Source organism: Ascidiella aspersa, chromosome 9 (genome assembly GCF_963924565.1).
Source record: "Ascidiella aspersa chromosome 9, kaAscAspe10.2, whole genome shotgun sequence".
Taxonomy (NCBI): domain Eukaryota; kingdom Metazoa; phylum Chordata; class Ascidiacea; order Phlebobranchia; family Ascidiidae; genus Ascidiella; species Ascidiella aspersa.
This window is the reverse complement of record NC_139455.1, coordinates 13,644,313-13,671,479: the sequence shown is the minus strand read 5'-3', so window position 1 is coordinate 13,671,479 and position 27,167 is coordinate 13,644,313. Positions and strand designations below refer to the sequence as shown.

The 27,167-nt window shown below is 35.4% G+C and overlaps 1 protein-coding gene across 2 annotated transcripts; it reads left to right on the top strand.

Annotated features, from left to right (window-relative positions):
- Window positions 1–27,167, top strand: LOC146133084 (uncharacterized). 2 transcript variants are annotated; one of them, XM_083396521.1, is made up of 47 exons: window positions 1–136; window positions 210–293; window positions 355–442; window positions 931–1,004; window positions 1,181–1,319; window positions 1,380–1,496; window positions 1,626–1,809; window positions 1,950–2,142; window positions 2,226–2,390; window positions 2,768–3,049; window positions 3,531–3,650; window positions 3,771–3,817; window positions 4,029–4,135; window positions 4,208–4,268; window positions 4,334–4,422; window positions 6,236–6,315; window positions 6,913–7,050; window positions 7,328–7,507; window positions 9,374–9,470; window positions 10,353–10,516; window positions 10,808–11,054; window positions 11,544–11,678; window positions 11,856–11,939; window positions 13,056–13,126; window positions 13,240–13,414; window positions 13,501–13,597; window positions 13,996–14,254; window positions 14,402–14,485; window positions 14,795–14,959; window positions 15,307–15,360; window positions 15,483–15,632; window positions 15,961–16,120; window positions 16,345–16,532; window positions 16,790–16,899; window positions 18,580–18,742; window positions 19,008–19,179; window positions 19,834–19,913; window positions 20,396–20,507; window positions 20,889–21,028; window positions 21,490–21,595; window positions 21,752–21,830; window positions 21,991–22,126; window positions 22,526–22,740; window positions 22,928–23,078; window positions 24,312–24,425; window positions 25,908–26,080; window positions 26,483–27,167. In XM_083396521.1, exons 1-47 carry the CDS (start codon window positions 86–88, stop codon window positions 26,634–26,636), a joined length of 6,234 nt encoding a protein of 2,077 aa, XP_083252647.1. In that variant the 5' UTR covers window positions 1–85; the 3' UTR covers window positions 26,637–27,167. The 2 variants fall into 2 exon arrangements, with proteins under 2 accessions (XP_083252647.1, XP_083252648.1); XM_083396522.1 differs by lacking the exons at window positions 21,752–21,830; window positions 21,991–22,126; window positions 22,526–22,740; ... (2 more) ...; window positions 25,908–26,080; window positions 26,483–27,167 and having other exon boundaries at window positions 931–1,010; window positions 21,490–21,672.

Sequence of the window (27,167 nt, the reverse complement as noted above, 5' to 3'; positions counted from 1 at the left end):
AATTAAGGTAGTCCGAACTTCCTAGGTTTCACAAATATTATTTTTTGTAAAAGATATGGTATATAAATATTTTTAACCAAATGACATGGCAACATCATCTGTACCACTTTCCCTGTTATCTAAAGGAGTTGGGCAGGTAGGCTTGAGCCTAATTTGTGTTACATAGATTATATATCAACTAGTAACACTGTTTAACAATCTCTTATTAGATTACAAAAAATGGCCAAGAAAGACTGGATGTTTATTTAGAGCCTGAAGATTACTACAATTTGAATTCAAAGTATCAACAACAGGTAAATAGGCTATGTTGTATAGCGTGTGTAATTGTAATTTTTTGACAACTTTTATTTGTAGATTGAACAATTTCATCGCCAGACTGGTCTTAATGGTGATACCACAAAAGGAAATGTTCCCCTGCACAAAACATTTCTGACCAGAAAAGGTTGTAAAGATGTTTTATTTTAAATTTGTGTAAATTTAACAACTGATTGCCTATTTAACATATTTTGTTTAAAATGTAGATTGGTTATTTTGTACCAATTAATTTCTGTTGTGTAAGCTGTGCCATTGTAAAAGTTATTTTTTAGCTAATTTATACTGTATACCTGTACCTGCTATGAATCGTAAAGGAAAGCTTTTTTTACATAACAAATAACAGTGATATTAAAATAAAATTTACATTCGCCAGTTGGCTGTGACCAGTCTGTACTCGATCGGATAAAAAATACTTGCCAATAATATTGACATGCTGTCTGCATATTTTTTAGTGGATGTGGCATAGAATCATTAAAGATGAATAAATATGATTTTTTTTATTTTCATTTTATTTTTGATATATACTAGAGAACTTTTGTATGGCTAGCCCTTGAATGCAGTTTAACATTATAGCTTTCTTTCTGTGCTCCATCTAAATTTTTAAAATACTTTAAGGTGCTCTACTTCTGTTTTCGGAAGAACTTGCATTCAAAACAAATGATGAAGACGACAGAATTGTAAAGCCCACAGTTAAAGTAATAGTATTTATATATTGTCATAGTATTTTTAAATGTGCAGAACATTTTGCTTAGTTAAATACCCTATTATTTAGGTGTGGTTAATAAAAATGAATAGCATTAAATTGAAAGAATTGTTTACTTTGTTAAATTATTTTTTTAATGTGTCATTATTTTTTGTATCTTAGGAAAATTCTTTAGACCATAATTTTCACATCCTTGATAATGCTGAAAAAGCAACAGAGGAACCTATACTAAAGACATGTCATGACTTAAGCTGGGCTGTCCTTAATTATGGGAGACAAAAGCCAAACTACAGAAAGAAAGGTTTGGACTTTTAAATAAGAAAAAAATATTATTTGTAAAATTATTATTTTTACGTTAAAGGAGATGACCTATACTTTCGCTTTCTGTTTGAATCAAAAGAAGTTGTAGGTCGTAAAATAAGGCCTGGATTCAGTCCTAAGAGATATATTTCTACTTGGTCAAAACAGTGGAATGAAGGTAGTGTAGTATATAACACATATTTTAGTTTCATTATTAGTTATTACTCTTTGCATTAATCTTCATCTTTTTGTGTTGTTCATTTTTGGTGTTTGGTAGCAAAAGTTACCATGATATATATTTTTTCAGCAATGCTCCAAAAACTTCGACACAATGGTCTCATATCAGACAAGACACTTTATAGACAAAATCCCCTTCTTCCACATTTATACAAAAATGCAACATACAACTTATCTTCTGTGCCTCCCCCATACAGAGTTACCAAAAACATGCTTGTTGCTCCTGGAAATGTCCCAATCTATGAGTTTTACCGGTATGGTTGTTCGAGCTATATTTAAAAAAAAGTTTAAACTGCAAAAGTTAAGACATCTATTTGAACAAACTAAGATAATTCAGTATTGCTATTTTTACACATTACTAGTTATTAACAGCATTATATTAATTTTTTTATAGTGTAAGAGGAGCCCAAGGTGGAGGGTCTGAGGCATCATTGGATACAGTTAGTAAAGTTCCACCGCCTTCACAGCAGGATGGACCTGTCAGGGGTCCATTTCCAGTTAATCAGCTTCAGGCAATGAAATATCATGACTCTGGTGAAATTATGGAAGTCACGTATTCTGACTTAAAGCCCCAGGAAAAACAGGAGGTGTGTCTATTTTTGTTTAATATGGGTGGGTTGTCTTCCTATGGACTTAGTTTTATATTTTGTTTTTTTTTGGTTTTACAAAGATCCTTACAGAGCTGTTAATAGCAGCTCATGAACATCAGAAGCACATAAGAGACACATTAGAACTTGTGATGTCTAGGACTAAAAAGCAACCAGAAGAAAGTGAAAAAGGAGGTTCTTCATCAGGTGCTAGTGAACTGATGATGGATATGCAGAGGGCGATTTTGGTACTTTTTAACTCTAAAACATAGTCTGTCATTATGATGCGAAGTTTATGATTTAGATTTGTACTTTTTGTTGGCTGAAAACTATGTAACAATAAAAATATAAAAAAAAAATAAAAAAAATAAATAAATAAATATATATTGACGTACAAGTGAAATGAAAAATATGTAGAAGTACAATTTTTATCTGTTCACAGTTGTTTTTTTTATTAATTTTACTTGTTACTGTCAACTAAACAAATATGTTTTACAACATTTCAACTTTTTTTTTCATTATTGGTTATTGACTGATGATTTCTTTCCGATATTAGCTAGGTTCCTGCAACAATTTCATATATAACAGCCAAATAAATTGCACGTTTGTTTAATGTTTATTATAGAGCTTGGTAGAGTCACCTGTTCGGCAACAGATGCGAGAAAGGCAAAAGCTTCTCCAGGAACAAGAATTAAAGCTGCAGGAGCAGAAAAGAAAGAAAAAGGAAAAGGAGGACAGGAGACAGAAACGCAGACAAAAAAGGAATGCCAAGGAAGACACTAAACAAAAACTTCCTATCCCAACACAGGTTGACCCAGTTACAACCGAAGTTACCCAACAAAATATTGCACGCACAAAGCAAACTGTTGTCAAGGTGAAACCACAAGTACAAGAAGAAGAGAAAGAGGTATATTTGGTGCTTACTATTAATTATAACTGCCACAGACTCTAGCCTTCAGCACCTATTTTTTTGGGCCCTAACAAATTGTCTATTTGACTATTTCATTGCATGTTGTTGTTCCCAGCATTCATTTGGTTTTGAGCTTTTACTGCCAAATGATTTACTTTTGATAAAAGGAGCAATACACGTTTTTTTGTAATACATTTGAAAATCAAATGTCATACTAAATTCTTTTTTTTCTTTCTGGTAAGTTAATTTTTTTATGAATGTTGTTATTCAATACTTTAGCCGGTCAAAATTTTAACCCCAAGAATTCCCCTCAGAAGCACTATGTAAAATGTTGTGTTAAAGAATTACATCAGTAAATGCTATGTCATCACCGAGCATTGTGCTTATTTTTTCGTCTTAACAGACAGTAACGGGACTATACAGCTACTAATTTAGTTTTATGTTTCCATTTCTTGTGGATTCTACATCTTTATTCTAGGTTCTTCCTAAAGATGAGGAGCGTAAAGAAAAAGAAGAAAGAAGAAGAAAAAGAAGGGAAGAGCGAGAATTAAGAAGAAAGCAAAGGGAAGCAAAAGTCAAAGAAGAAGAACAGAAAAAGGTAACCTAAAAACTTTTAATTTTATTTTGTTTACAATTAACTAAGAAAAAAAATAGATGAAACCAATTGGTGTCACATTGATTATGAAAACCTATTGTATTTTGGTTTATTCTTTTTAAGGCTGTTGCAGCTGCTGTGGCTGCAGAAGAACGACAGGAGTTTAAAAGGTTTGTTTAATTATTGTTTAAAAATTGAGGTATGTGTGCTTATATACTGTAAATAAAAAATATGGTAATTTAAAAGAAAATAGTTTTTTTTCTTAGTTTTGTTAAAAATAATGTTGACGTTGTGTCAATAAACTGGTAGCCCATGGTCTAAACTAAATAAAAAAGCACTGTCAACTTTGAAAAGTCAAAGTTTGCTAAATTAAATTTGAAGGAAGCCATCACAAGATAAGCCGATGCAATCACCGGAAAACCCTGAACAGGAAAGGTTAGGACATCACCGTCGCCATAAACTTAAGGGTCACCATGAAAATCTTCAAGGTAAACTACATTTGATGAATGTCAAAAACTACTTTAGTTGAAGATTTTTTATTTCTGTTTATTTGCTTTCAGGACAACTACAGGAGAAGGTCAAAAAAAGGCACAGAACAAGTGAGAGAAGTCACCATTCAGAGTAAGTAAAATTTAATTATTGTGATTGGTATAATAAAACAACTGTTGACAGAGCTGTAATTTTAGAACCATAGAGGAGCATCAAGCTAAAAAAGATATGGCCCAGCATGAATCCCTCTTTCAAAAGCCAATTATAATGGAAACAAGTATTTCTGGTATACCCTTTAAACGTGTTTGAATATATTGTTGTGTTCATAGGCGCCGAACTTTAAAAACTCCAGGTCATTTTTCCCTACCAATGCAAAAATAATTATTAATCACATCAATAATGTGATAGCTCAGCTTTTGTGGTCTTGCACATTATGATGGAAACAAACTTTTTAGCATTGTGTTATTTTCTTACAGTGTCCTTAGGCTAAAAAGATTCCATTGAAATGGACAAAACTTAACACTGAATCAAAAAAAATTGCGTTTATGTGTATTTAAAAAAATAATGTTTTGAAGGTTACATGGCCTTCTACCTACAGTACATGGTAATACAGGAAAGTTGTAAACACTGTTAGTAAACCTAAACTGTGCTACTGTCAGCGTATTATATGCTATCTTATTATGGTTTTCTGAGTAGTGGAATTTACACAACAATTGCATGCATAACCTGGTAAAATTCCAGGGCTTTTCGACGCCCTGCCAGAAATCAAGGGCATCTAGAAACGCTCTGCATACCCATGTTTGGCGCCTATGGTTGTGTTTTCTTGGTGTATTTTTGTAATTTATCTCTTTTTAATTACCTAATTAGATCTTATTATTTTAAATTGCTATTTAAACTAGGGTTTAGCATCCTTTCAGTTGTTACTGTTGTAGTGTAAAAGATTCTTTTTAAATTTTAAATGCCTTTTAGAATTCTCAGGCTTCATAAACAGACAATGGTTAAATGTGTTGTGACATAAACATCAGTGACACAGTTTGGCCTATTTAGAAACCATTTGTCTGATACCGTCAGCACGAAAACATCTAGGAAACAAAATGCGCCTGAGTGATAGTTTGCACGGTAAAACGTTAGGAGGCTTGCTGAAGAGGGCACTCATAACAACCCTTAATAGTACAATGACTTTTATTCAAGGCTAGTAATATAGCATGTTCAACAGAGTACTTTCTACCCTTTTTGTTTGTCTTTACTGAACATCTGTTTCTCTTTGTTTAATGGTGACCTCGCATTTCTCATTTACACACAGACATATCAGGTAACAGCTAGTGTCCTTACCAATTAAGGAAAGGTGAGAGTGCTGTACCTGTCGGTTTACTTATAATTTTTTGTAATCTTAATGGATCATCTTGGGTGTGGGCATTGAATTAGAAAAGATAATGACATTATTTATCATTTGATTCTGTTATTCCTTTTACATCATTTGAATCTAGAGTTATCCAAGCTTAACCTATTTGATAAACAAAAACAGTAAGCAGGGACATTTTGTGTCATATTGGATAGTGAAGATTAATTTGCCGTTACTTGTTTAAATCTATAAATTGTTCAACAACAGTAGACATCTATAAATATTTACATTTCTTCTTATCTTTGTAGCACTACATTTTCAGGATGGCTGGGAGCTGGGATAGTAAATTAACTAGGATTTTTTTAAAAGTTTTTATACCACTCACAATTGCACATATATATTAACATTATATGGTAAATGCCAACAAAATCTACTTGTTATTGTTTTTAGGTTTAATAATTTCATTGTGTTAAGAGATTTTGAAGCAAGATATAACCCCTTTGACCACAACAAATTGAGTACAGCAGTAGTGATGACCATTATTACCCAAATAAAATATTATTACTCGAATTTGGGTAATCTTTAAGATTGTTAAAGCACTACTTTCATGAATTGTTTTCCAAGTTAATGAAGTTTATTCTGAGTTGCAAGGGACTTTTACTCAGCAAGTGCTCAAAAATATCACCGTTCAACACCATTACTAGTAACAATGTTAGGAGGGACTTCTAAGTTATATTTTATAAATATTTTGTACTAGTGTATGATGATAAATCCCATCCCCAAGATACCAAAGTGATAATCGAAAATCCACATCGAGGAAATATTATTGGGGTTCAGGTGGGTAATTAAACAACAAATATATCTTTGTTGTGACTTTTAATAGTTAGTGCTACTTTTGAATAGTTAATTATTTATGATTTTCAAGTTTGATTTACAAAAGTGACGATTTACATATATTTGTATTAACATTATAAATGTCGAAATTGTGTGGTTAAAATCAATTTTGCCTAGGTGCACAGCATGAAGTAAATTTATATTTTGTTGCAATCCAGCTGCTTTTTAGGGTCCAATGGGTATTTTTTATTCATAATTTTACCTGTCTACATGCATATGATCAATATATGTTTAGCTATGTTGGTAAAACAAATAAAACAGATTTTAAGTAAGCATAATTAGCAGTTTTTCTATATGCAGTGGGTTCCCACATCTTTTAGTATTATCGATTAAAATCTTTCAGAGCTGAATGTCAAATACTGAAGTTGAATTGAATATATTTTCTGTAACCTTTAAAATATTGTTGGTTACACTTAGCTTGAAATACTTCCTAAACCTAATGTAGCACTTCTAAACATAAACTAAACACTTATATTATGATGCATGTGAATCTCTAATATCTTAAACTATGTGCATGTAAATAACTAATATTTCTAACAGCATGGTGGTAAGGAAAAGCGTTCAAAAATAACTAGGCGGGATGCCAAGTATGGTGGTGAAATACAAGTTCCAACCAACACCCCAGCTGTTAACAGCAGCAGGGTTTTATCCCAAACCGAGCCTCTACATGACCAGAAGGTTTGTTTCTACATCAGATACATCAAATGAAGAACATAAAAAAATTAAAGACATAAATCTAAAAGAAATAATAACTTATTATATACCTACATTAAGAACAACATGTATAATCTTGATATAAAATATACACCAATCCTAAGGGTGTAACAGCTTTACACCATGCTCCATACATATTTAGTGGGACTTAGTTCTAGTTCTGCAAAACTGGTGTACTTACACTCATGATAGTGCATTTTTGCAAATAATGAAACTCACAAAAAACATTTTTTAAATTCAGATTGAGTATGAAGATGTGTACGTTGTAAAGCGAGGCAGTCAACATTCTTCTATCAATGATGTGGAAGGTGCATCTGGTAGTTATTTAATCAATCCGGTCAACGAAATTGTAATTTCTGGTCCCAAATTTGAGAGGGGGCCAAAGTCAGCTTCGTCAAGCCAATCTTCCGGCCCAAAGCAGGTGACGTTTGCAAATCGTATGTCTTGAAAGTGTTGTCACGCTAGAAAGTTTGTGTGATTTGCAATCATAAGTTACATCAGTTATGCATTACTGTGGCCACTTTTGTCAGATTTCTTGAAAGGTATGACATAGTTGGCTTCAGAACTTATTTGTGTGTCCCAAACATCCTTCACAAGGTAGACCATTTAACCATTAATCGTATGTTTTTTGTTTTAATAGGAATGTTCGCATAACATCAGAGCATTGACAATTATAAAATATTTTTGGCCACACTGCCATTCAGTTTTTTCTTGTGCTCTACCCAATTGTAGCGCTTAACGTGCTATTTTGTTTTTTTGTAAAGAATGTGTTGCTTTGTAAAAATACGAGACTGACAAATTGTGTTCATAGTGCTGGCATAATTTAGACTTTATTTATACTGTACATGTTTGTTGTGTACTATAAATGGTAGGTGCACCCTAGGGCAGAACCAGGAAATATAGTGAGACATTTTCAATTGCATAAGCATTCTGAGTCTTAACAACAAAATTGTTGATGAAATATGTTACGGCCCGTCAAGTCCTTGACGAATTTGTTCTGGGAAAACGGGTACCGTAACCTTGGCTATATCGCAAAGTGGTGGCGAGAAAGTCACTCTCCCCTTGTTTTCGCTGGATCGTTATCTTCGAAAAATTAAAGTATTAATTACTCACAATCAACAACATTACATAAAAAAATAATTTTTCTGTAAGTCATTTTTTTCTCAACTTTTTCCCTTTAAGTCCACTATAGTGGTATCAAAACACTCGATTCTAAATAACACATTTTTACAGTATACTGGAAGAGAAGCGTTTTGGTAATCGCGGTTGTGGCATATACACGGAAATTGCTCATGAAGCAATTCATTTACTTAATTATTTCTACAATCCAAAGTCCGCATACATATAAGTTATTCCAAATCACGAAACGTTCAGTGGCACACTTGAGAATCTCTCGCAGCATACCGACGTGCCGCGGCATACAGTTATTGGATCATTGATTTACATAGTTAAAATTGCCCAAAAATATTCGTTGGGACCAACCTCCACCTTGCATCCGCCCCTGTTGCACACATACGACCATAGGCACAGAACGTTTTCAGACACATTGGAATTTTAGCCAATTCCCGATGAAACTATATTATGAAACCATATTATCACGTAATTTATCCCGTCAGTATGCGAGACTTATTTGGATTACAGCGTGGGGATTTCAAGGAAGTACCAGCTGCAACTTAAAAATTTATTTTTCTTAAATACATCAATTATTGGCAAACCTCACGCTGTTGTGTTTTAGTTGTACTTTATTGCAAACGTGATCTGTTTATTACGCAGTCAAATAATATGCTGTAAGGAATACAAAGTTATAGTTCTACCAGTTATGCGCTACCAAGTGTAACTGCACTGGATATTGGCCCATGATTGGCCTTAAATATATTTAAGTTTGCCCGAGACCAACGCGTTTTTACGATCTCTGAAATTGGCATTACACACAGGCCGCTAACCCTATAACATTTATTGACGTTCAATAAAGATAAGGCAGCGGTTGTCGGCGAGTAATTAGTCGCCCGAAAAAACGCCGACGCAACACTACACCACAACATTTACAGTAACCCGATATAAACGACAAAATTGGATTCGAATACCCCATGATTAAATATATCCCAGTAAAATTTGTTATCCTAGAGCTGTTACGTTATTTATTTGATTATTAGGCAGTTGTATTGGTTCCAAGAAAAACGCCCTCGAGTTTTTGAAAATAGAAAAAATACCAATTTTGAGCAAAAATAAATTAAATAATTTAAGTACTCGAAAAAGTCATGTTTTATCTTACGAATTTACTTTGCAGATATTGTTTCAACCCTTTATACCTGGTGACGACCAATTACCGCAAGTACAAAACTCAAGCTTTTATGGCGGTGCAATGCCAATTACCAGCAATTTAGGTATGGATTTCGGTAATCATGTCACACTTACACCACTTTATCGAGTAATATATTTTGTTTTTGGCATTTAAATTCCCGTTGTGCTATTTTTTTAAAAAAACATTTGTTTTTTCAGTCTCTTCGTAGGATAATAATGTTAGCCAATTACGTAATGCCAAATAAATCTGTTTCGCTTCCAACGCCAATACATGACTATTAAATAGCTGTAAATAGCCAAATAATGTATCAGCTAAAAACCTTTTGACCTTTTTAAACTATATCAGCATATATTAAACTATATAAGTTTTGCAAAATACCACTGTTATTCATTTAAATATTATGATTTTTACACCCTCATATCGATAAAAACAGACTTAGGTCACTGCTTTCGTGGTATTTCTGGATTTTAAATGTTAAGTATAATTACATGTCCGCGAAAAATAATTGCTCCATAATGAATGTACCCATACTGTTTGCGAGTGTCGCGCAAGACGCACGTTGTCTCATCCAAACTTTTAAGGGTTTTTTTTTTTGGTTTTGCCGAAGATGTCACTATTTTTAAATGGATTTAAGAACGAATAACTTAGGTGTGATAAGCACCTTTGCCATGTATAAATCGTTTATGTTTATCCAATAACCACGAATTGTAAACTATTTAAAAGACTAAAATACCTTTAGTAGCCTTGTTGTATTCGGTTTCATGCTACATATATTATTTAAATAATTTAACGAATTTTGTATTTAACCTTGGCAAACGAAGTATTTTTGGTAAGGCATAGTTTTGTAGTCGTAAAAATGTTAATGGCCATATTTCACAGATTTTTGATCTTGTTGTTTAAAATGAAGTTAACATTTTCTTTGGTTAAGTTGTTTTAAAATCAAAAAAATATCCTTTGTCTACAGTAAAGTCTACGATGCCGGACAAAGTATCAATGATCTCTGGTAGTCAGCGTGCTTCTGAAGCTGAAAGTAGTTCGCAAAAGACACATTCTGCTTCTAACCATTCATCGAAATACAAACAGCGTGTTTTATCGCATAAGAAAACCTACCAACAGAAGGAAGCAAAGGTGTTAAAATTATATTCCAAATTACTTTAAATAATATTGTACATATCAACGGGCCAGTATTAAACTACGTCAAACTCGAAAACCTGTATTGACATAACAATAAAGTTGAATTATATCAAGGACAGCTAAAAACACTAAACGTAAGCGTTTGAGATAAGGCATATTTCTGAACTTCTTATAGTCAGATAAAATCAGCCATTACATAGTTTGCCTAAATACATAGTCATTGCCACATTGTTTTTGAAATTTCCTTGAATACTAAATATTCACACCCAGTTATTATAATGACAGATGTCTGAAATCCCCGTGCCTTCGATTGGTATTGAGCCCGCCACTCCAATCCAGCTAAGTCAACTCAGGGCAACACCGCGCCAGGAAGCGTTGGGTGGAACTCATTACCTTGCACCTTCAGGCTCACTTTCTGGAAGTCAACGCGACACTTTTGTTGGCGTAAGACCCCGATCGGGTAGCATTGAATCAGATGATGACAATGGCTCTAGTAAAGACGAAGATGACGGGAAACTCCCACCCCATCGAGGTAAAGGCATTTCGGTCAGATGTCGGATTGTGTAAGCAAAAACTTTAATATATATTTAAATATAATGGAAAAAATATATATAATGGAAAATGGAAATAACTGACTCTTCACTTAATCGGGAAAGTTGTGTTTACACTGCCTACCATAATATGATTTTATTTTTATCAAACAAACCAAACAGCTTTTATCCACAATGTGTAAATCTGTTTAAGAACTTAGCAGCGAGCTCGTGCTGTACATTGTACAGCATCTTATAGTAATAATATTAGACTTGTTAATCCACACTCCGATGATCTATACTAATCAATGTAATTCATTTGACAAAAAATACCATTAACGGGTTTCTTTCTGTGTAGTTTTACTCCAGTAGTCGAAACACGCCGCTAAATCATATTTGTTAACGTAAGCAAGATAATTAAGGTATGACTTTTAATTACATTCTGTGAAAACCAATATGAAGTAAAACTAATTACGTTTGTCTTGGCAAAGATTCCGAAAATGATGACTCTAACAATAGCGACGATGATACAAAGTCTTCGGAAAAATCAACACAACGAAAATTGTCAAACCGGGAATTTGCTTCCAAATCGAGTCAAACTTCTTCAAGTTTGAAGTCCCAAAAAGGTAAAAACAATGCAGTAATGTATAACTCTTCAAATGTTAGCAACCTTGAAAACTTTATAGTGTTCCCAAACATTCGTTGGCTTTTTTTAATTAGCTTTATAATTTACATTATTCAAGATACTACCTTTTTTCTCTTTTGCATGTTTTCTTCGCATTTCTTTTGCATGTTTTCATCAGCTTCTAAGCTACTGAAAAAGGAGTCTAGTTTACATGGTGGCAGCAAAGCAGACTCCATCAGTGAAGTAGATGCGCCAATTTACGGTATGCTAACCACAATCTTACTCATGTACACTCTTGACTAAGGTGTAGCTTGACTAATGCATAGTAGACGCACGATAAAGTCAAGCTCGAATTTAATCGCTGTTAGGTCACTGTTTTTCTTCACATTGTTGTACGTTATTTTGTGTTGCTTATGCTTATAAGCAGGGTTACCACCTGCTCAGACCAAAAAATAAGCACGCTACTCTAAAAAAACAAGCACGCTACTAAAGATCAGGGACAGATCCAGGAATAAAATAAAAACTTAAAAAACAACTATTTTTGTATGCGCAAAACGTAGCTTAATCGCGCGAAGCGCAAAAAAATGCGTTTATTAGGTTGAAATTGGCAAGTTAACCACCCTTATTTAATCCAAATTTTGTCAATCTTTTTGCGCCAGAGCGCACCAGTTAGCCTATACAGTATACACCTTTTAAACCGTGGTGCCTGGCAGCATGAAACGCCTAATTCTGACCCTGCCTGGTAGTTAAGTTTGGTTCATTTGGCGGAGTATTGCTTGTAATAAAATTATTCATTGAATAATTTACTGTAATGCATCTAGCAATTTTTTTTGTTTTTTTTTAGTAACATTGTGTTTTCCATAGCCTCTGGGCTGATTTAGCATTTTGTCTATACTGACACAAAAAAGCCAGTCCTCACGTCAAGCCTAAAGTTTACTTGATTGCTAAAGCAACCTACCACACTTCTATAGGCTACAATGTACTTTTTAGATTTAGAATAAACAATCACAATCCATTGTTATTATGTAATTTAATGCATTACTGTTATAATCTGGGTTAAATAACTTGGTAAATATAAATAAAAAATTAATAAAGAACGCTTTTAGAAACGAAAATAAGACAAACTAAGCGCACAACTCTAAAATAAGCACGTTTCTTAGAAATAAGCACATTTGCGTTTTCTAAGACACTGCGCCCAAAAATAGGCACAAATCTTAGAAATAAGCACGGTATGGTAACCCTGCTTATAAGGGATGATAGTGTTATTAAATTACTGCGCGCTGTAGCTGTATAACAATTTTAAGCCCAGGGCTTAACAACTTCTGCCTGAAAATTAACGACACATATACAACCTTGTATATTTGTCATAAACATTCAGGATTGAAAGGAGCCACTGGACCAGGAAGTCAGTCGTCGTCGTCGTTTCTTAAGTCAACCTCGACCAAAAAGGTAGACGTACTGTTCGTTTGAAAAAATTCTAACATTAAAAACTGGTTTGTTTTAAAAAGTTACCAAATTTTAAAGTTAAAAATCTTGACTACAGCGTAATGTTTTTCGAACAGAGTCGCAGCACCCGCGGAAGTCTTCCGTCTGCCATGAGAAAAGGAAGGAGTGTGGCTGCTTCTCTTAAAATGCCTGATGGGGAGGTTGTCCCTGTTGGTGGGTCGCTTAACAAATCAAGTGACAGGGAATTCAGCGATACAGATTATGAAGATACAATATCACAGGCCACCAAAGGTCAGTGGGCATCGGCAAAAGTTATTGCTTTCCAATTTAAGGAATTTATTTGGTGAAGCCAAAATAAACTGTGTTTGTATATTTAGACTACTCGGAGCATTTGAAGTCGAACATTTCATCGGACCAGTCGCTGGATAAGTCAAAGTTAATATCAGATCAATCTAGTACTTCACTTCCCCTGGGGTAACTGATTGCTGAATATGTCCTTTTCAAACATGCTAGCACATTTACTTCCAAAGTTTGCGCTAAACGATAGAAAATTGTTACTTCTTGCGGAAAGAGCAGCCGGTGTAGACGTTAATTTTTTAAATATAGAAATGTAAAAAATAGAATTTGTACGTCGATTTTTAGGTGTAGTCGTCAAACGTAGAGTATATGATTTTAGCTTTTAGGCCTGAACGAAAATCATCGCACATTTTTCAAATGTTATAAAAAAAACTTCAACCTAAAAAAATTTATTTGAGTTTAAAACACCTATGCCAGAAATACAATTTAGCTTATATAATCGTTTTTGTAGTATTTTGTAAATTATTTGCTTGAAATTCCAAATTGTTGAATGCCAAATTACATGTTTTGTTTAGTTCACTCACGCAAGCACGTCGCGTGTCCTTTGCAAAGAGTGTAAAATCAAAGGAATCGACCTTCCATGAACAAAGTCAGCAGGAAGAATCTTCTGCAGACGAGAAGCCTCGATCTTTCACTCATGGTGACGTCAGTGAAGACGAACAATACAGCAAAGTGGAAACTGAATTGGAGGAAGAAGATCAAGAGGAATCGGATGACGAAGAGGTCTCGGAAACCGAGGATGACGCGTGGCCTGAAGTGGAGGAGGACGATGAGGTAGAAATAAAAGTTAACTCTTAAATAATGAAATAAAAAATAATAGAACAATAAAATTAAAAAAGTTTTCGGATTTATAAAGCTTGAAGTTATCATAAATGGAATTTTGGTAAGTTAAAACATTATTTTATTTTTATTTTTTTACAGGTACCTTCTAACGTGGATGCAACCAGCAGTAAATCGCGCCCGGTTTCCAGCCGCTCATCCAAGTTAACTGCTCACGCACAAAAGGTCGGTAGACCTTGCTTATATTTGTAAAAACGAGTTTGACACGTCTTTAAATAATAAAAGACCCGCTATTGTGTTTCGAATATTTTTGTAAGTTTACGATTATTGGTTCTTTACTAACTTAAGATTAGAATTGACTTTTTTGAGCATAACTTAACGGTGACTTTTTTATTAAAAAAATTGTTTCTTGATTTATGATGTCACTTTGTGTCTTAATGGCCCGAAAAACGAATTTTATGTTTTCTGTTACATTATCACAATTGTCCAAACTATTCTGAATTATTCTGTGTCTAAGTCCTAGTTCCTAAATAGGTGGCTTTAATCGTCGTAAAAAAGCAACGGCCGAAAAGCGGACTGGGCGAGGATGCCAACGAAGCTGCTGCCATTTGGAACGAAACTATTAAGGATGACGAAGAAGAAGAAAGCGTGGAGGAAGAATCTGATTTTGAGGAAGAGGAGGAGGTCGAAGATTCGGAGGTTGGCACTTACAAACTTTTGTTGGGATTTAACTTAATAAATTTGTTGTTTTAAACAAAGCGATTTTCCTGAAGTGAACTATTTAGCTAATACACAGTGATAAAGAACATAATGAGACAGAATAGGCCTATTGTTTTATGATATTTTACCCCTTTTATTCATGCTGTAAGTAATATGTTATTAGGGTATATTAACCAACCTGGATAATTCTGTGTAAATACATTATTGAGTGCGATTGTAAACTCTCAATACATTTGAATTAAAAGTTAAAAAGGCTTGCTTTAATATCCATTCGTGTTATTTAATCTATGATGTAAAACTATGTTGAACTTGATTTTTTTGTTAAGGATACCCAAGTGAAGTATACCACTGAGATCACTTCGAAAGATGAACGTCACAATGTAAGTGTGCGATAAAAAATCGTTTTTTTATAATTTGTTGTTGATAAACGATTTATCTCGTTGATAAAGGGTTGGATTATATATTATTTTTTTCTTCAATTTAACCAACTTTATTTCTACAGGTAAGTGATGTGGTTGACAGAAAAAGGCAAGATAAAAGGCAAGAAAAAGTAATTGTGTCTTCTGTTCCTGCAATCAGTAATAAATTGTCTGTGCCATCAGGATCTGTAAAGTCAGCCAGCTCTGTTGCAAGCTCAATATCATCTGTACAGGTTCGAAACTGTAAATAGCTACAATTTTTAATATGTTAAACAAGAAAACTCTCCGTAACGTTTTTTGCAATCACCGCCGAACTAATTAACTTATTTATTCCGTTTTGGGGAGCGTGAAATTTGAGCTTTATTTATGTAAATTGTAGATCAAGATATGTTTTTAAACAGGCTTGTAAAAGTTTTGAATCTATTTATAAATACTCTGCTCCAAGGTTGGTTCAAAGCCTCACATACCCAATTGGATTTCGTTTTCGCGAGAATAGTCATAATGCTTAGTAATGAAAGATATTTTTCCTGGCGACTTTGCAAATATTTTTTTTCTAACTAGGAGGAATTTGTCAACAAAATTCAAGAAAGAGCTTCAAACCTTGGGATCGAGGCGTCTGACCTTGAGTTCGAAGGTGATGTGGTCGAGAAACTAGAAAAGTCGGACATTGATCCCAGTGAGGTGGAAGTCGTTCATGATAAGGAGTCAGGAGTTCATATTGGTAAGATAGCAATATGTAAATTAGTAAGTTAACTATTGTAATATATATTTATACAGATATCTTTAAAACAACATGAAAGTGTAAAACTTGTGTTTTTATTATATATAAACTTACCTTTGTAGGAAGTATCGAGTTTACCAAAAAAACATCTGCGCACATTAAAAGGCATAATATGTGAGAATGGTTGCCAAGTTCCTACTAATTGAGCCTGGACGATATTTCAGTGAGGTCGCGTCGCAGTTCGAACACAGTCAGCTCCGTACTCACCTCCACCAGCGACGAGACAAAGAAAGCAAAGAACTCGCCACGCGTGAAAGCACCAACATCTGAAGCTAAAGCAGAAAAGCAAACCGTGGCCCGTCCAACTGAAGATCAGCCGAAACCCCCAAAGCACCAACTCGTCGTTGACCTGGTGATTTTTGCACAATAATTGAATTGCTAAATGTTTCAGTGTTGCTTTGGTTAACTTACTGGTAGCTTGAACTTTAACTTTACCCTTGACTTGTTTCCTATATAGAAATTGAGGTACGTCGTTAGGTGAGTTTTCCGAAATTTAGTGTTGCAGCCATGTGACCAAAATTTATTTACTGGCACGTTGAGAGTTTAATGAGATTGACTGCTTACCTTACATAAGAAATCTTATTTTAAAACAACGACCAACGTTTACAGCCTCAGTCAATATCGCCAAGTCGTGCCTCAAGTGTGACGACATCTGCATCGTCAACGTCATCGAGGTCGCCGATCAGCAGAGACAGCAGTGTCTTACTTGATAGAAAGAGGTGATTTGTTTTCGTGAAGTTGGTTTTCCATATTGTTAACTGCGAGATTAATTTGCGTGCTAACTGCGAGATTAAATTTGCGTGCGACCTCCGGTCAAGCCGGGACCGTCGCTCTACCAACTGAGCTATGCAGGCTCAGAGAGGAGCGAGTCGAGAAACAACCATGCGCCAATACTTGCACATTTTGTTAGTACAAGCAACTTCACACTGGGGGATCATCAGTCCGTATCAATCAATGAAAGACACACACAAACATATGTGTTTAATAACATCTGTGATCTAGCCCCTCGGAAGTTGCTTTATGACCAACGATTACGGCTTCCGTCTCAATAGTACACCGAAAAGCCATCGCAGACTCGCCGAATCTGTCGATCTATGATGCAAGCAGAGCAAGCCAGAAAAACAACTGGCCTGTAGTGAGGTTCGAACTCACGACCTCCGGTCAAGCCGGGACCGTCGCTCTACCAACTGAGCTATGCAGGCTCAGAGAGGAGCGAGTCGAGAAACAACCATGCGCCAATACTTGCACATTTTGTTAGTACAAGCAACTTCACACTGGGGGATCATCAGTCCGTATCAATCAATGAAAGACACACACAAACATAAGTGTTTAATAACATCTGTGATCTAGCCCCTCGGAAGTTGCTTTATGACCAACGATTACGGCTTCCGTCTCAATAGTACACCGAAAAGCCATCGCAGACTCGCTGAATCTGTCGATCTATGATGCAAGCAGAGCAAGCCAGAAAAACAACTGGCCTGCAGTGAGGTTCGAACTCACGACCTCCGGTCAAGCCGGGACCGTCGCTCTACCAACTGAGCTATGCAGGCTCAGAGAGGAGCGAGTCGAGAAACAACCATGCGCCAATACTTGCACATTTTGTTAGTACAAGCAACTTCACACTGGGGGATCATCAGTCCGTATCAATCAATGAAAGACACACACAAACATATGTGTTTAATAACATCTGTGATCTAGCCCCTCGGAAGTTGCTTTATGACCAACGATTACGGCTTCCGTCTCAATAGTACACCGAAAAGCCATCGCAGACTCGCTGAATCTGTCGATCTATGATGCAAGCAGAGCAAGCCAGAAAAACAACTGGCCTGCAGTGAGGTTCGAACTCACGACCTCCGGTCAAGCCGGGACCGTCGCTCTACCAACTGAGCTATGCAGGCTCAGAGAGGAACGAGTCGAGAAACAACCATGCGCCAATACTTGCACATTTTGTTAGTACAAGCAACTTCACACTGGGGGATCATCAGTCCGTATCAATCAATGAAAGACACACACAAACATATGTGTTTAATAACATCTGTGATCTAGCCCCTCGGAAGTTGCTTTATGACCAACGTGCTATTGATACGGAAGCCGTAATCGTTGGTCATAAAGCAACTTCCGAGGGGCTAGATCACAGATGTTATTAAACACATATGTTTGTGTGTGTCTTTCATTGTTAGACAGGTAGTTTGCTTATAGTTATATTTGTCTACGTGTTAAGTTGGCTTAATATAAATTAAACGCACGAGGAACTCGATTTGTTAGTATTTAAAGTCTATAGAACCCCTGAAAAAAGTTTTTTTACTTTATGTTATTTTTTATTTAACCGTTAATTCTAAAAATCATTATTACCATATAGTACAGAGTTGTTTTACGCATTTAAAATGTGCCATCTATAGATCTGACATCCAGGCCGAACAGGCTTCCATTCAGTTTGACATTGACGTAACCACATATGAGGGTAAGTTGGGCGATCCCAAAGTGGAGGAACCCCTTATCCAAGCATCACGCCCGCTGGTCGAACCTGAGAAAATCAAAACCATCCCAGATAAAAAGAACAAGGTAAGGACGCTATTTAACATCACGTAAGAAAACAGGAAATGGTTACATTTAATTTTGACATTCATACACAATATATATACCCCATTACCCCAAGCATACAGTTGTATGTATGAAAAGGATGCGGCAGGCAACAGTGCTATGTCGTTTATCCACCAAATCACACTGAGCCTATGACAGTCTACGTAGTTTTATATTTCGTTAATATTTGAAGGCCCGTTATATGATTTACAATATGTGACATAATTTAAACTTTACTGCTCTACAGGCTGCCACTGACCAAAGCTCTCCTGGCAAAAGTAAGTTGGCTTCCATAAAGCAAACCACAGGAACTGCCGGATCTGTCAAGTCGGACAAGTTGTCAAAGCAACAACCCAAAGCGAAAGGTGCAACTAAGAATAAGCAAGCTACAGCTCCAACTAAAGGTCCCAGAAGAAAAGGTCAGTCGACCCTGACTCATTCGGTTCAACAGCGAAACAATTGTTTTATACCAAGTGGTGCAGATTTTTTCTTTAGTAAATTAGGTATAAATATTGAATATCGTGTCGAACAATGTAGCAACCAATAAGGAATATATTCTGGTGCTTTAGGCGGTTTTATCGTACAACCACTGTGCTTCCTACGTGTGTTATCATGTACACGCAACTGCTCTGGTTCTTGCAGCGCGACCAAATTATTTTTCTACCCATACTTATTCGATTTAGCGCCACCAATATAATACAGTTTAATGCACTATCTTCTATTTTTTGCTATTATTTTTTTAAATATATATATAGTATAAAGTTGTGACATCGGGCTTAATCTTTATTATAATGCAATTTAGTTCTTATTGAATAAATGTTATTCAAAGTGTTACATTAATGTGACTGAAGACAGGTAACACAAAAGTTAAAGAAAATCAATAATTTAAAGACTGTGTGAGTGCTTTATTTGTTGTGAGCAATTTTCTGTTTGGTCCAATTCCTTTTTTTATTTAATATTTAATACAAACATACAGAAAAGCAGCCATACTGGTTAAAATACATTTTCTAATTGTTTTCTGATGTGAAAGGCATTCCATTTTTATTTCTATTTATAATTGAAACCATTTCTAGGTAAAGTTGTTAGTAACGAGGACGATGGTGAAAGTGTGGCCGCAATGTCGGAACATACTGACGACACCAAGACAACTGAGGTATCGCTAATATTTATTTTTTTATGTTACAATCATATACCAAAGTTGCTGTTTGTATGTCACACAAACCATTGCCAACTTCTGTATTTATGCGTATAGGGTTGCCTTAAGGTTGAATTGCTTGAAAAAGAAATTATAAAATTCTTGTATAAACCAGGAGTGGCCCACCAGTTAGAGACCAAGAGACACATTTCTTACTTGGTTAACTGCCATGAAAGAAGTCTCATGCGCAAATATGCAACGATATTCTAGCATAAACACATTAAAGAGTAAGGCGACAAAAACTTTTCTGCCCTAAATTACTAAAATAGCAAGAAACTTAAGTAGCCTACACGCAAATTAACCCCGGAAATCCTAAAAAAACTTAAATATCACCTAAAATTGACAGTCGTATAAAACCGATTTAAAGGCCACATGCTGCGGTTTGGCCTCCGGGTATAAACACTCGCTTTTTGTTGAAAAAAGTTAATTTACTTTTAAAGAAAAGTGTTCGAAAAGCTGAAGTTAAATCGAAATCGCAGAGAAGCAAGCAAGAAGGGGAACGTGATGCTACGCAAAGTTCACCGGATAAACGACTAAATGCAAAAACACCAGGTGTGAGACCACTTTTTACGACAAGAATTAACGACGTTTTATTAAAAAAGCAACGCTTAAGCGATTGACAAAAAGTATGTTTAGAAACAGTCAAGTAAACTGAACACTTGTATCCGATATGGAATTCATTCACTTTTCTAATTTCACTAAATATATAGACTGTTTTTTTTTTATCCTTATTAAAAAAAAAAACAAATAGAATTTAGGAGCTCATTTTCCAGGTCTAATTTGTCGGCAAAAAATTACATACGCTTTTATGTAAAATGTCTATTATCTTCCTTATTATAATAAAATTAACACAGTCTTATAACCAAAGCGGACGGCGCTCTCAGTAAGTTGCTCATGTTTTAAATATATGTCATAATAATCAATATCTCTTAGAAACACCCTTCCTTGCCGGTCGACCCAAGGAAAAGAAAGTTCCAGAGGAATCAAGAGTCGCCTCAACCCCAGAGGAAAAAACCGAATCCATCGCATCACTCCCCGTCTCTAAAAAAGGGACCAGGGAGAAAAAGAAAAAGGTAATCTACTTTAATATATGCATAGTTTTAAATGCGTTGTTGGTTAGGACATTTTAATCCAGGGGTGGCAAACCTGTTGCGTATGCGCTAACCGTGACCATTGTACGATAACAAATGGCGCACTGAACACCAAACGCATGCTTGAACATAAAAAGTAAAAATAATCGGTTTGTTAAAAAGTTGAAGCAACTCAGGTAACTTATTTATTCGGAACATCGAACGCAAAAAATAAGACAAACCTACTGCTACGAAAATCACGGTTTTACGAAAATCACGTTTTTTTTTGTAAAGTGAGGTTTTTATATCAGTAATCTTAAGCAATATCAGTAATCTTATTCGACTGACAAGTCCGCATTTTAATCCGCAGCCCTGGTGCCAAATATGCACAAATTATTGTCGAAACAAAATATAGCATTATTATTACTACTGTTTTTGTCAAAAATTTGTTGTTGTTTTTTCAGTCGCGAGAGATATCTAATGATACAACGAAGTCTAGCAATAAAGCTACAACAGAAACAAAAGTATCTGCTCATGTTAATAAAGAGGTTGAAATTGCAAAGTCGCGGGGTAATTTTTTTGTTCTGTATAGTCATACAGTAAGAATTCACTTTTGTTGAAAACAATTGCAATGTAAAATTCTGAATAGTTATAGTGCAGTTTACTATTTTTTTGTTCTTTTCTGGTAAATGGCATAGGAAAATTACTTATTTTTTATGTGTAAAGAAATAAAAACGGAAATTAGTCCAGAGCCAGAGGAAATTGATGATGAGTCAGATGATCTTCCACCACTTCCGGCTGAAACGTGAGTAATTTTAGAAGAAAAACGTAAAATTGGAATGTTTTTTTACACTTCCCTTTGGATTACGGTTAACATGATTAAAATTGCTGGAAATGGTGTCATTTTTAATTTGTAGCTTATTAGATTTTAAAAATATTAAAGAAATCACACTTTACACATGCAGCCCGGAAGACAATTACGATTTCGTTCGGGTTGAAGAAACACCAGAAGTGGAAACCCCTAAGCTCCCAACCCCCACCCCGCCCCCAGATCCACCGGAAGAAATTAAGGTGGATGACGACAAGTCACAAATATCTGAGGTACTAATGTTTCCTGTTCGTATAAAATGTGAGGTGAATCTAGCGGGGACACGACTCCTTCCAAAACATTATATATATATACTTTTCGTTTATTTAAACTATACGTCAATATAAGCACAGTTCCTTATTGGGGCTTAGTCTGTTTTAAAGAATTTATTTCAGAAAAAAGACTTTATAAAAAAAAATATTTGTCTGGAAACAAAATCGCCGTTCGAACTGTTTCTGTATATTGGCTGCGCTAGGTAAAGATACCCAATATGAGTAGTGCTCGGCCAGGAAGCGTGAAAACGGTTTATTTTCCTATTTATTTCGCTGGGACACATTTAATCTACCATGAAACCTTGGCTTTTTGTAATTATATCCACGACTATAAATCGTTCTACTTTGTAACGACCACAGGTTACAGACGGGACAGAGATTTCGTCACAAGCCGCCGTACAATCGGCGGAAGATGCAGCGGAGCGTGAAGCAAAGCTCGCTGCTAAACAGGAGCGGGAGCAGAAAAGAGCAGCAGCCGCTGAGAGGAGAAAGCAAGAAGTCGAAAGAAAAAGAAAAGAAAAAGAGGACCAAATTCGAAAGGAAAAAGAAGAGCAAGAAAGACAAGAGCAAATGAAGTAGGTCCTAAGAACTTTAGTTTTATACGGTTCCATTGCTGCAACTACAAATAACAAATACAAACAACAAAGATTCGTCAAATTACGTGGTTCACAATCGCCTAAGAATCACATTTTTTTACATTGTAATGAGATTAGTACCTCAAACGAATATGCAATCGCTTTATGGAGTTTATCTGTCGCCCAGAGAGGAATTAGATGCTGAAAGGCGCAGAAGAGAAGAGGATACTCGACGAAAGAAAGAAGAAGCTGAGAGAGAAAAGCAGCGCGAAAAAGAAGAAGAAGAACTGAGAAAAAGAAGACTTCTTCAACAGCAGGAAAGAGAACGTAAACAACAGGTACCGACAAAACATCAGGTATACGTATTAACAATATTGCATTGGTTTCTTAGTACTCCAGACTAGATACTCGGCGTTGTACAGGTTCAATAGGGTATTTATCAGTTTTTTACAATATGTGGCGTTTAACCGGGAATTAAAAAACGTATCCTTTTTTAATATTCGCATAGCATAAAAGGGATTGATCAAATATAAGTGATCGATAAACAGCATAATATGTACTTATATTGTTTGGCCAACTCCTTTTCTTAGCACCCATATAACGTACTGTGTGTGACCCGCAAACAATGCGCCAATATTGTTGTGGCCTCAGATACTGGCAACTTATAAGCACCTGACCTAACCAGTGTTCGAGCTAAGCGTATTTTTACGCAAATGCTTAGACACCTCCGGACTCTTTTTTAGAGAAGTGCGCAGGCAAAAAATTAGATCCCAAACATCACTATTTTTCAAGTATATTTAAATATTATATCTTAAGTACCAAATGATTACTTCAGTAAAGTTTAAAATATGTATCCCAATGACCTCCTTTTGATCCTTTGGGCACCTGCACACCTAGTAAAAATATAGGAACACTGTCCACGGTAGTTTGCCGACATCAAAGGGGCAAAGGATTTTGTTGCCCTATCCTTGAATGTTTTTTTGCTTGATTTCCATTGCATATTTGCGCACGAGATTTATTTAGAGCGTCACCTGTTTACCATTGTTTTGACCCTCAAACGAAATAACGGGATTCATCCCTGCTCAGCTCCTATTCCTTTTTATAGAATCAAGTCAACAGAGCGGCCAAGATTAACTTATGTAATGCGAACCGATGCAATAATAAATTGTTTTAAAAATGGTATTTCATGGGTTTTGAGTTTGTGGATAGCTTTCGTTTTCGCCTTAGTACTAGCATCGAAAACCATGGTTGTATAGCTAAGACGCGCTAATTTAGGCATAGTTGGTTTTTGAACATTTTTTTCGAATGGATTTTCATACTTTAGCCATCTAAATATCGCGTTTATTGCAATGGTAATTGCTTTACTTTGCGGGAAACGCAAGTAGCCGAAGAATTTTTATCTATTCAAGTTTAAGGCGTGTTGTAATAAACTGGTAAACATAAACCTGGGCAACGCCCCATATTTCATCCAGTTTATTATAGAAGTTACATCAATTGCACAGTAAAAAGTCGACCGATACCTATTGTTTTACTTATTCGGCATGTTTTAGGCATGTATTTGTATTGTGTAGGAGGAATACCGTCGCAAAATGGAGGAACTTCAGAAAAAAAAACATCAGGAAGAAGAAAGAAAACGCCAGCTTGCTTTGGAAAAGGCTAAAGAGGAAGAAGAACGCAGAAAGGAGGTAAACATTGTAAACAAGCATGTTTAACAACTGTCGTGGGAGGTTAAAAACTTTCATTTTTTGTTAGTATTAAACCTTATTTTGTTGTAATCAATATTAAACTATCTTGCAGCAAAATACTTTAAAAACAAGATTTTGTCCGAAAAAACATTTTCGCTTTTCATAACGTCATTTTACGCTAATACTTTCGTAAAAACTAAATTTCTCTAATAATTGGGTTGTAAAAACGTATGTTTTTAACGGTATGATATATTTCTTCTCAATCAGGGACTAATGGAGGATTTTAATGCAATTAAAAAAAGTCTAATTATATATATTCAAGAAAACGTAGGCACGGCGTTCGCGCTAAGTGTAAAAATGAATTTAAAAAACGAAAAATTGTGATGTTAATTGGCCTACAGATTATTCCTGCACAGAATTTCCGTACAAAGTTGCGCTAAATCACAAAAACAGTGCGTTTATCTTGTTGAAATTCTGTGTTGGACTTGGAGGGCTGTCACTTACGTTGCAATCGCTAAATAATTGAAGTACCTTCTGTAGAGTGAATGGCGTCGAACGCTTGTAGTACAATTTAGGCCAAAACACAAAGGAAAAAAAGAAAAAATTCGAGCAACAACACGATGAAATACTCAATTTGCGATGAATTTGAAGTGAATGACTGTAGCCTAGTCCTTGAGCAGGTGCCTGTAGCAGTCTGATAGCACGCTTCTGGTAAATATTTACAGGATTCACAAAATAATATTTTTCTGTCGTCGGACTCGTGCTATTACAGACGCGGCACCAAACTCGACTCGATGACCTTGGGATATTGCGTGGTATAAAAGTGCATGCTTTCTTGCGTCGCTGTTGGCATTATCCCGTTGGTGTTCTTTTCGGCGAATCTGAAATGCGTTAACAGCAACGCTAGAAAGTTTCCCTAAAAATAAACCGATGTGTTTTTGCCCCTTTATGAACCAATTAGACGACCAAAATGTCACAATAACATTCTGAAATTACATTATCGTCTCTTGACTATGGTCCCCATGGTGCCTTGACTTTTTTCACAGTGTTAAAAAGTCTTCTGTGCCAACTGTCTTGATATCTTTAACCCAACAAATTCGGGTGATATATTTTTTAGCTTATTTATGCAGAACTTCTTACTTACAGGGTTTTTTTTAAGGTTTGATTTGGATGACCGCTAAGTAGTTTCAAGAGACCCCAAGTGTTTCATTTAAATACCAAAAAATAGCCATATTAGTTGCAAGTCCAAATTTTGGGAAACCGCTGGAGAAATCCCAAAACACCTTAAAAAAAACACTGCTTAAATAATAGCATCCACATTGATTCCTTATTAAAACCATTTAAGCACTAGCCTTTCAAGTTCTCACTTTTGGGAATCCCTTTTGTAGATTTTAAACTTGCATAAGGTTCACAGAGTTGGACTTGTCTAGATAAAATAACGTTACTGAAGTTTCCCAAACAGAATTTCATAAAACTGTGTAGGAACAAGCGATGCTGGCTGAGATGGAAGAAAGCGAGAGGCTCCAATACGAGCAGAGGAAGAAAGAAGAAGCTGAAGAGCGTCGCATCAGGGAGGAGGAAAGAAGAATACGCGAAGAAGAGGAAGCAAAAGTGGCCATGGAAAGAGCAAGGATTCAGGCGCTCATCAAAGCAAAGTAAATATGCAAAGGGATTAGTAGTGAAACCTTCCAAATCAATATAAAATCTATCTGTCATATATTTTTGAAATTATTTTATGACGTGACCCCAGATAGCAAGAAACGTAAAAAGTGGATCACAGGAAATTCATTTTTTTCCTTTGATTTTGGGAAGAACAATGGATACGGGGATGCGAAGATGTTTTGCACAATGTACGCAAAAATGTGCACGCTAAAGTGTGCACAAAATGTGCGCACATTTTTCAAGACATTTTAAAATGTGCGCACATTTTTGGTACATTTTCGCGTGCACAATTTTGCGCACATTGTGCAAGCAACGCCACGCCCCCCATTGGAACAATGAAATCACTAATTCATGAATAGCAGTAGGCCTAATAACACAAAACAACTACATTTCAGACAACAGGCGGCCTTGGAAGAGAAACTTAAGTTTGTGCGTGAGTTCTTGTTGGAAGCAAACGGATTGGACAAGACACAAAATGTCAACCGCCCCTTCATATATTCCTACTTTGAACTGATGCAAATGCTTGGTTTGGATGTCGCCATCGAGTAACAAAGTTGATTTTTTAAGGAGACTTTTGGGTTTTAGGACAAAATACTTTAAATGCCATCGATGTTTACTATTATTAAACATATATTATTATCCATTTAAATTAATGTTTTTCTAAATTTTATACGAACGTTTATAGGGCTCTAAAATGTCACAAAATAGACGCGTTCTGCTTTTGGTTACTTTATTTCTCCCAGGATGTTCATATTTTACTTTAATTGAGTTACTCTTCCTAATTGTTCAAGTGTTATAGTTATTACTTTACCTTTATTATATTTTCTATGTGTTACTACCTGTGTTTCATTGTTACTGTGATATTAGTGTTTCTTCAAATCGTGTTAATCTAGCTTCAAGCACTTTAGAGATCAGGTTGACTGAATATTATTTGAATTTCCAAGTGTGTTTCAAACTATCTTCCATTTATTTCTTTAATATGTTCTTTTAATGGTCTATACTCACCTTTCCGTTTGCCGTGTAGATATCATTTGTAATGGAAAAATTTTAACGTCTTGTTATGTAATAAATAAACTTTGA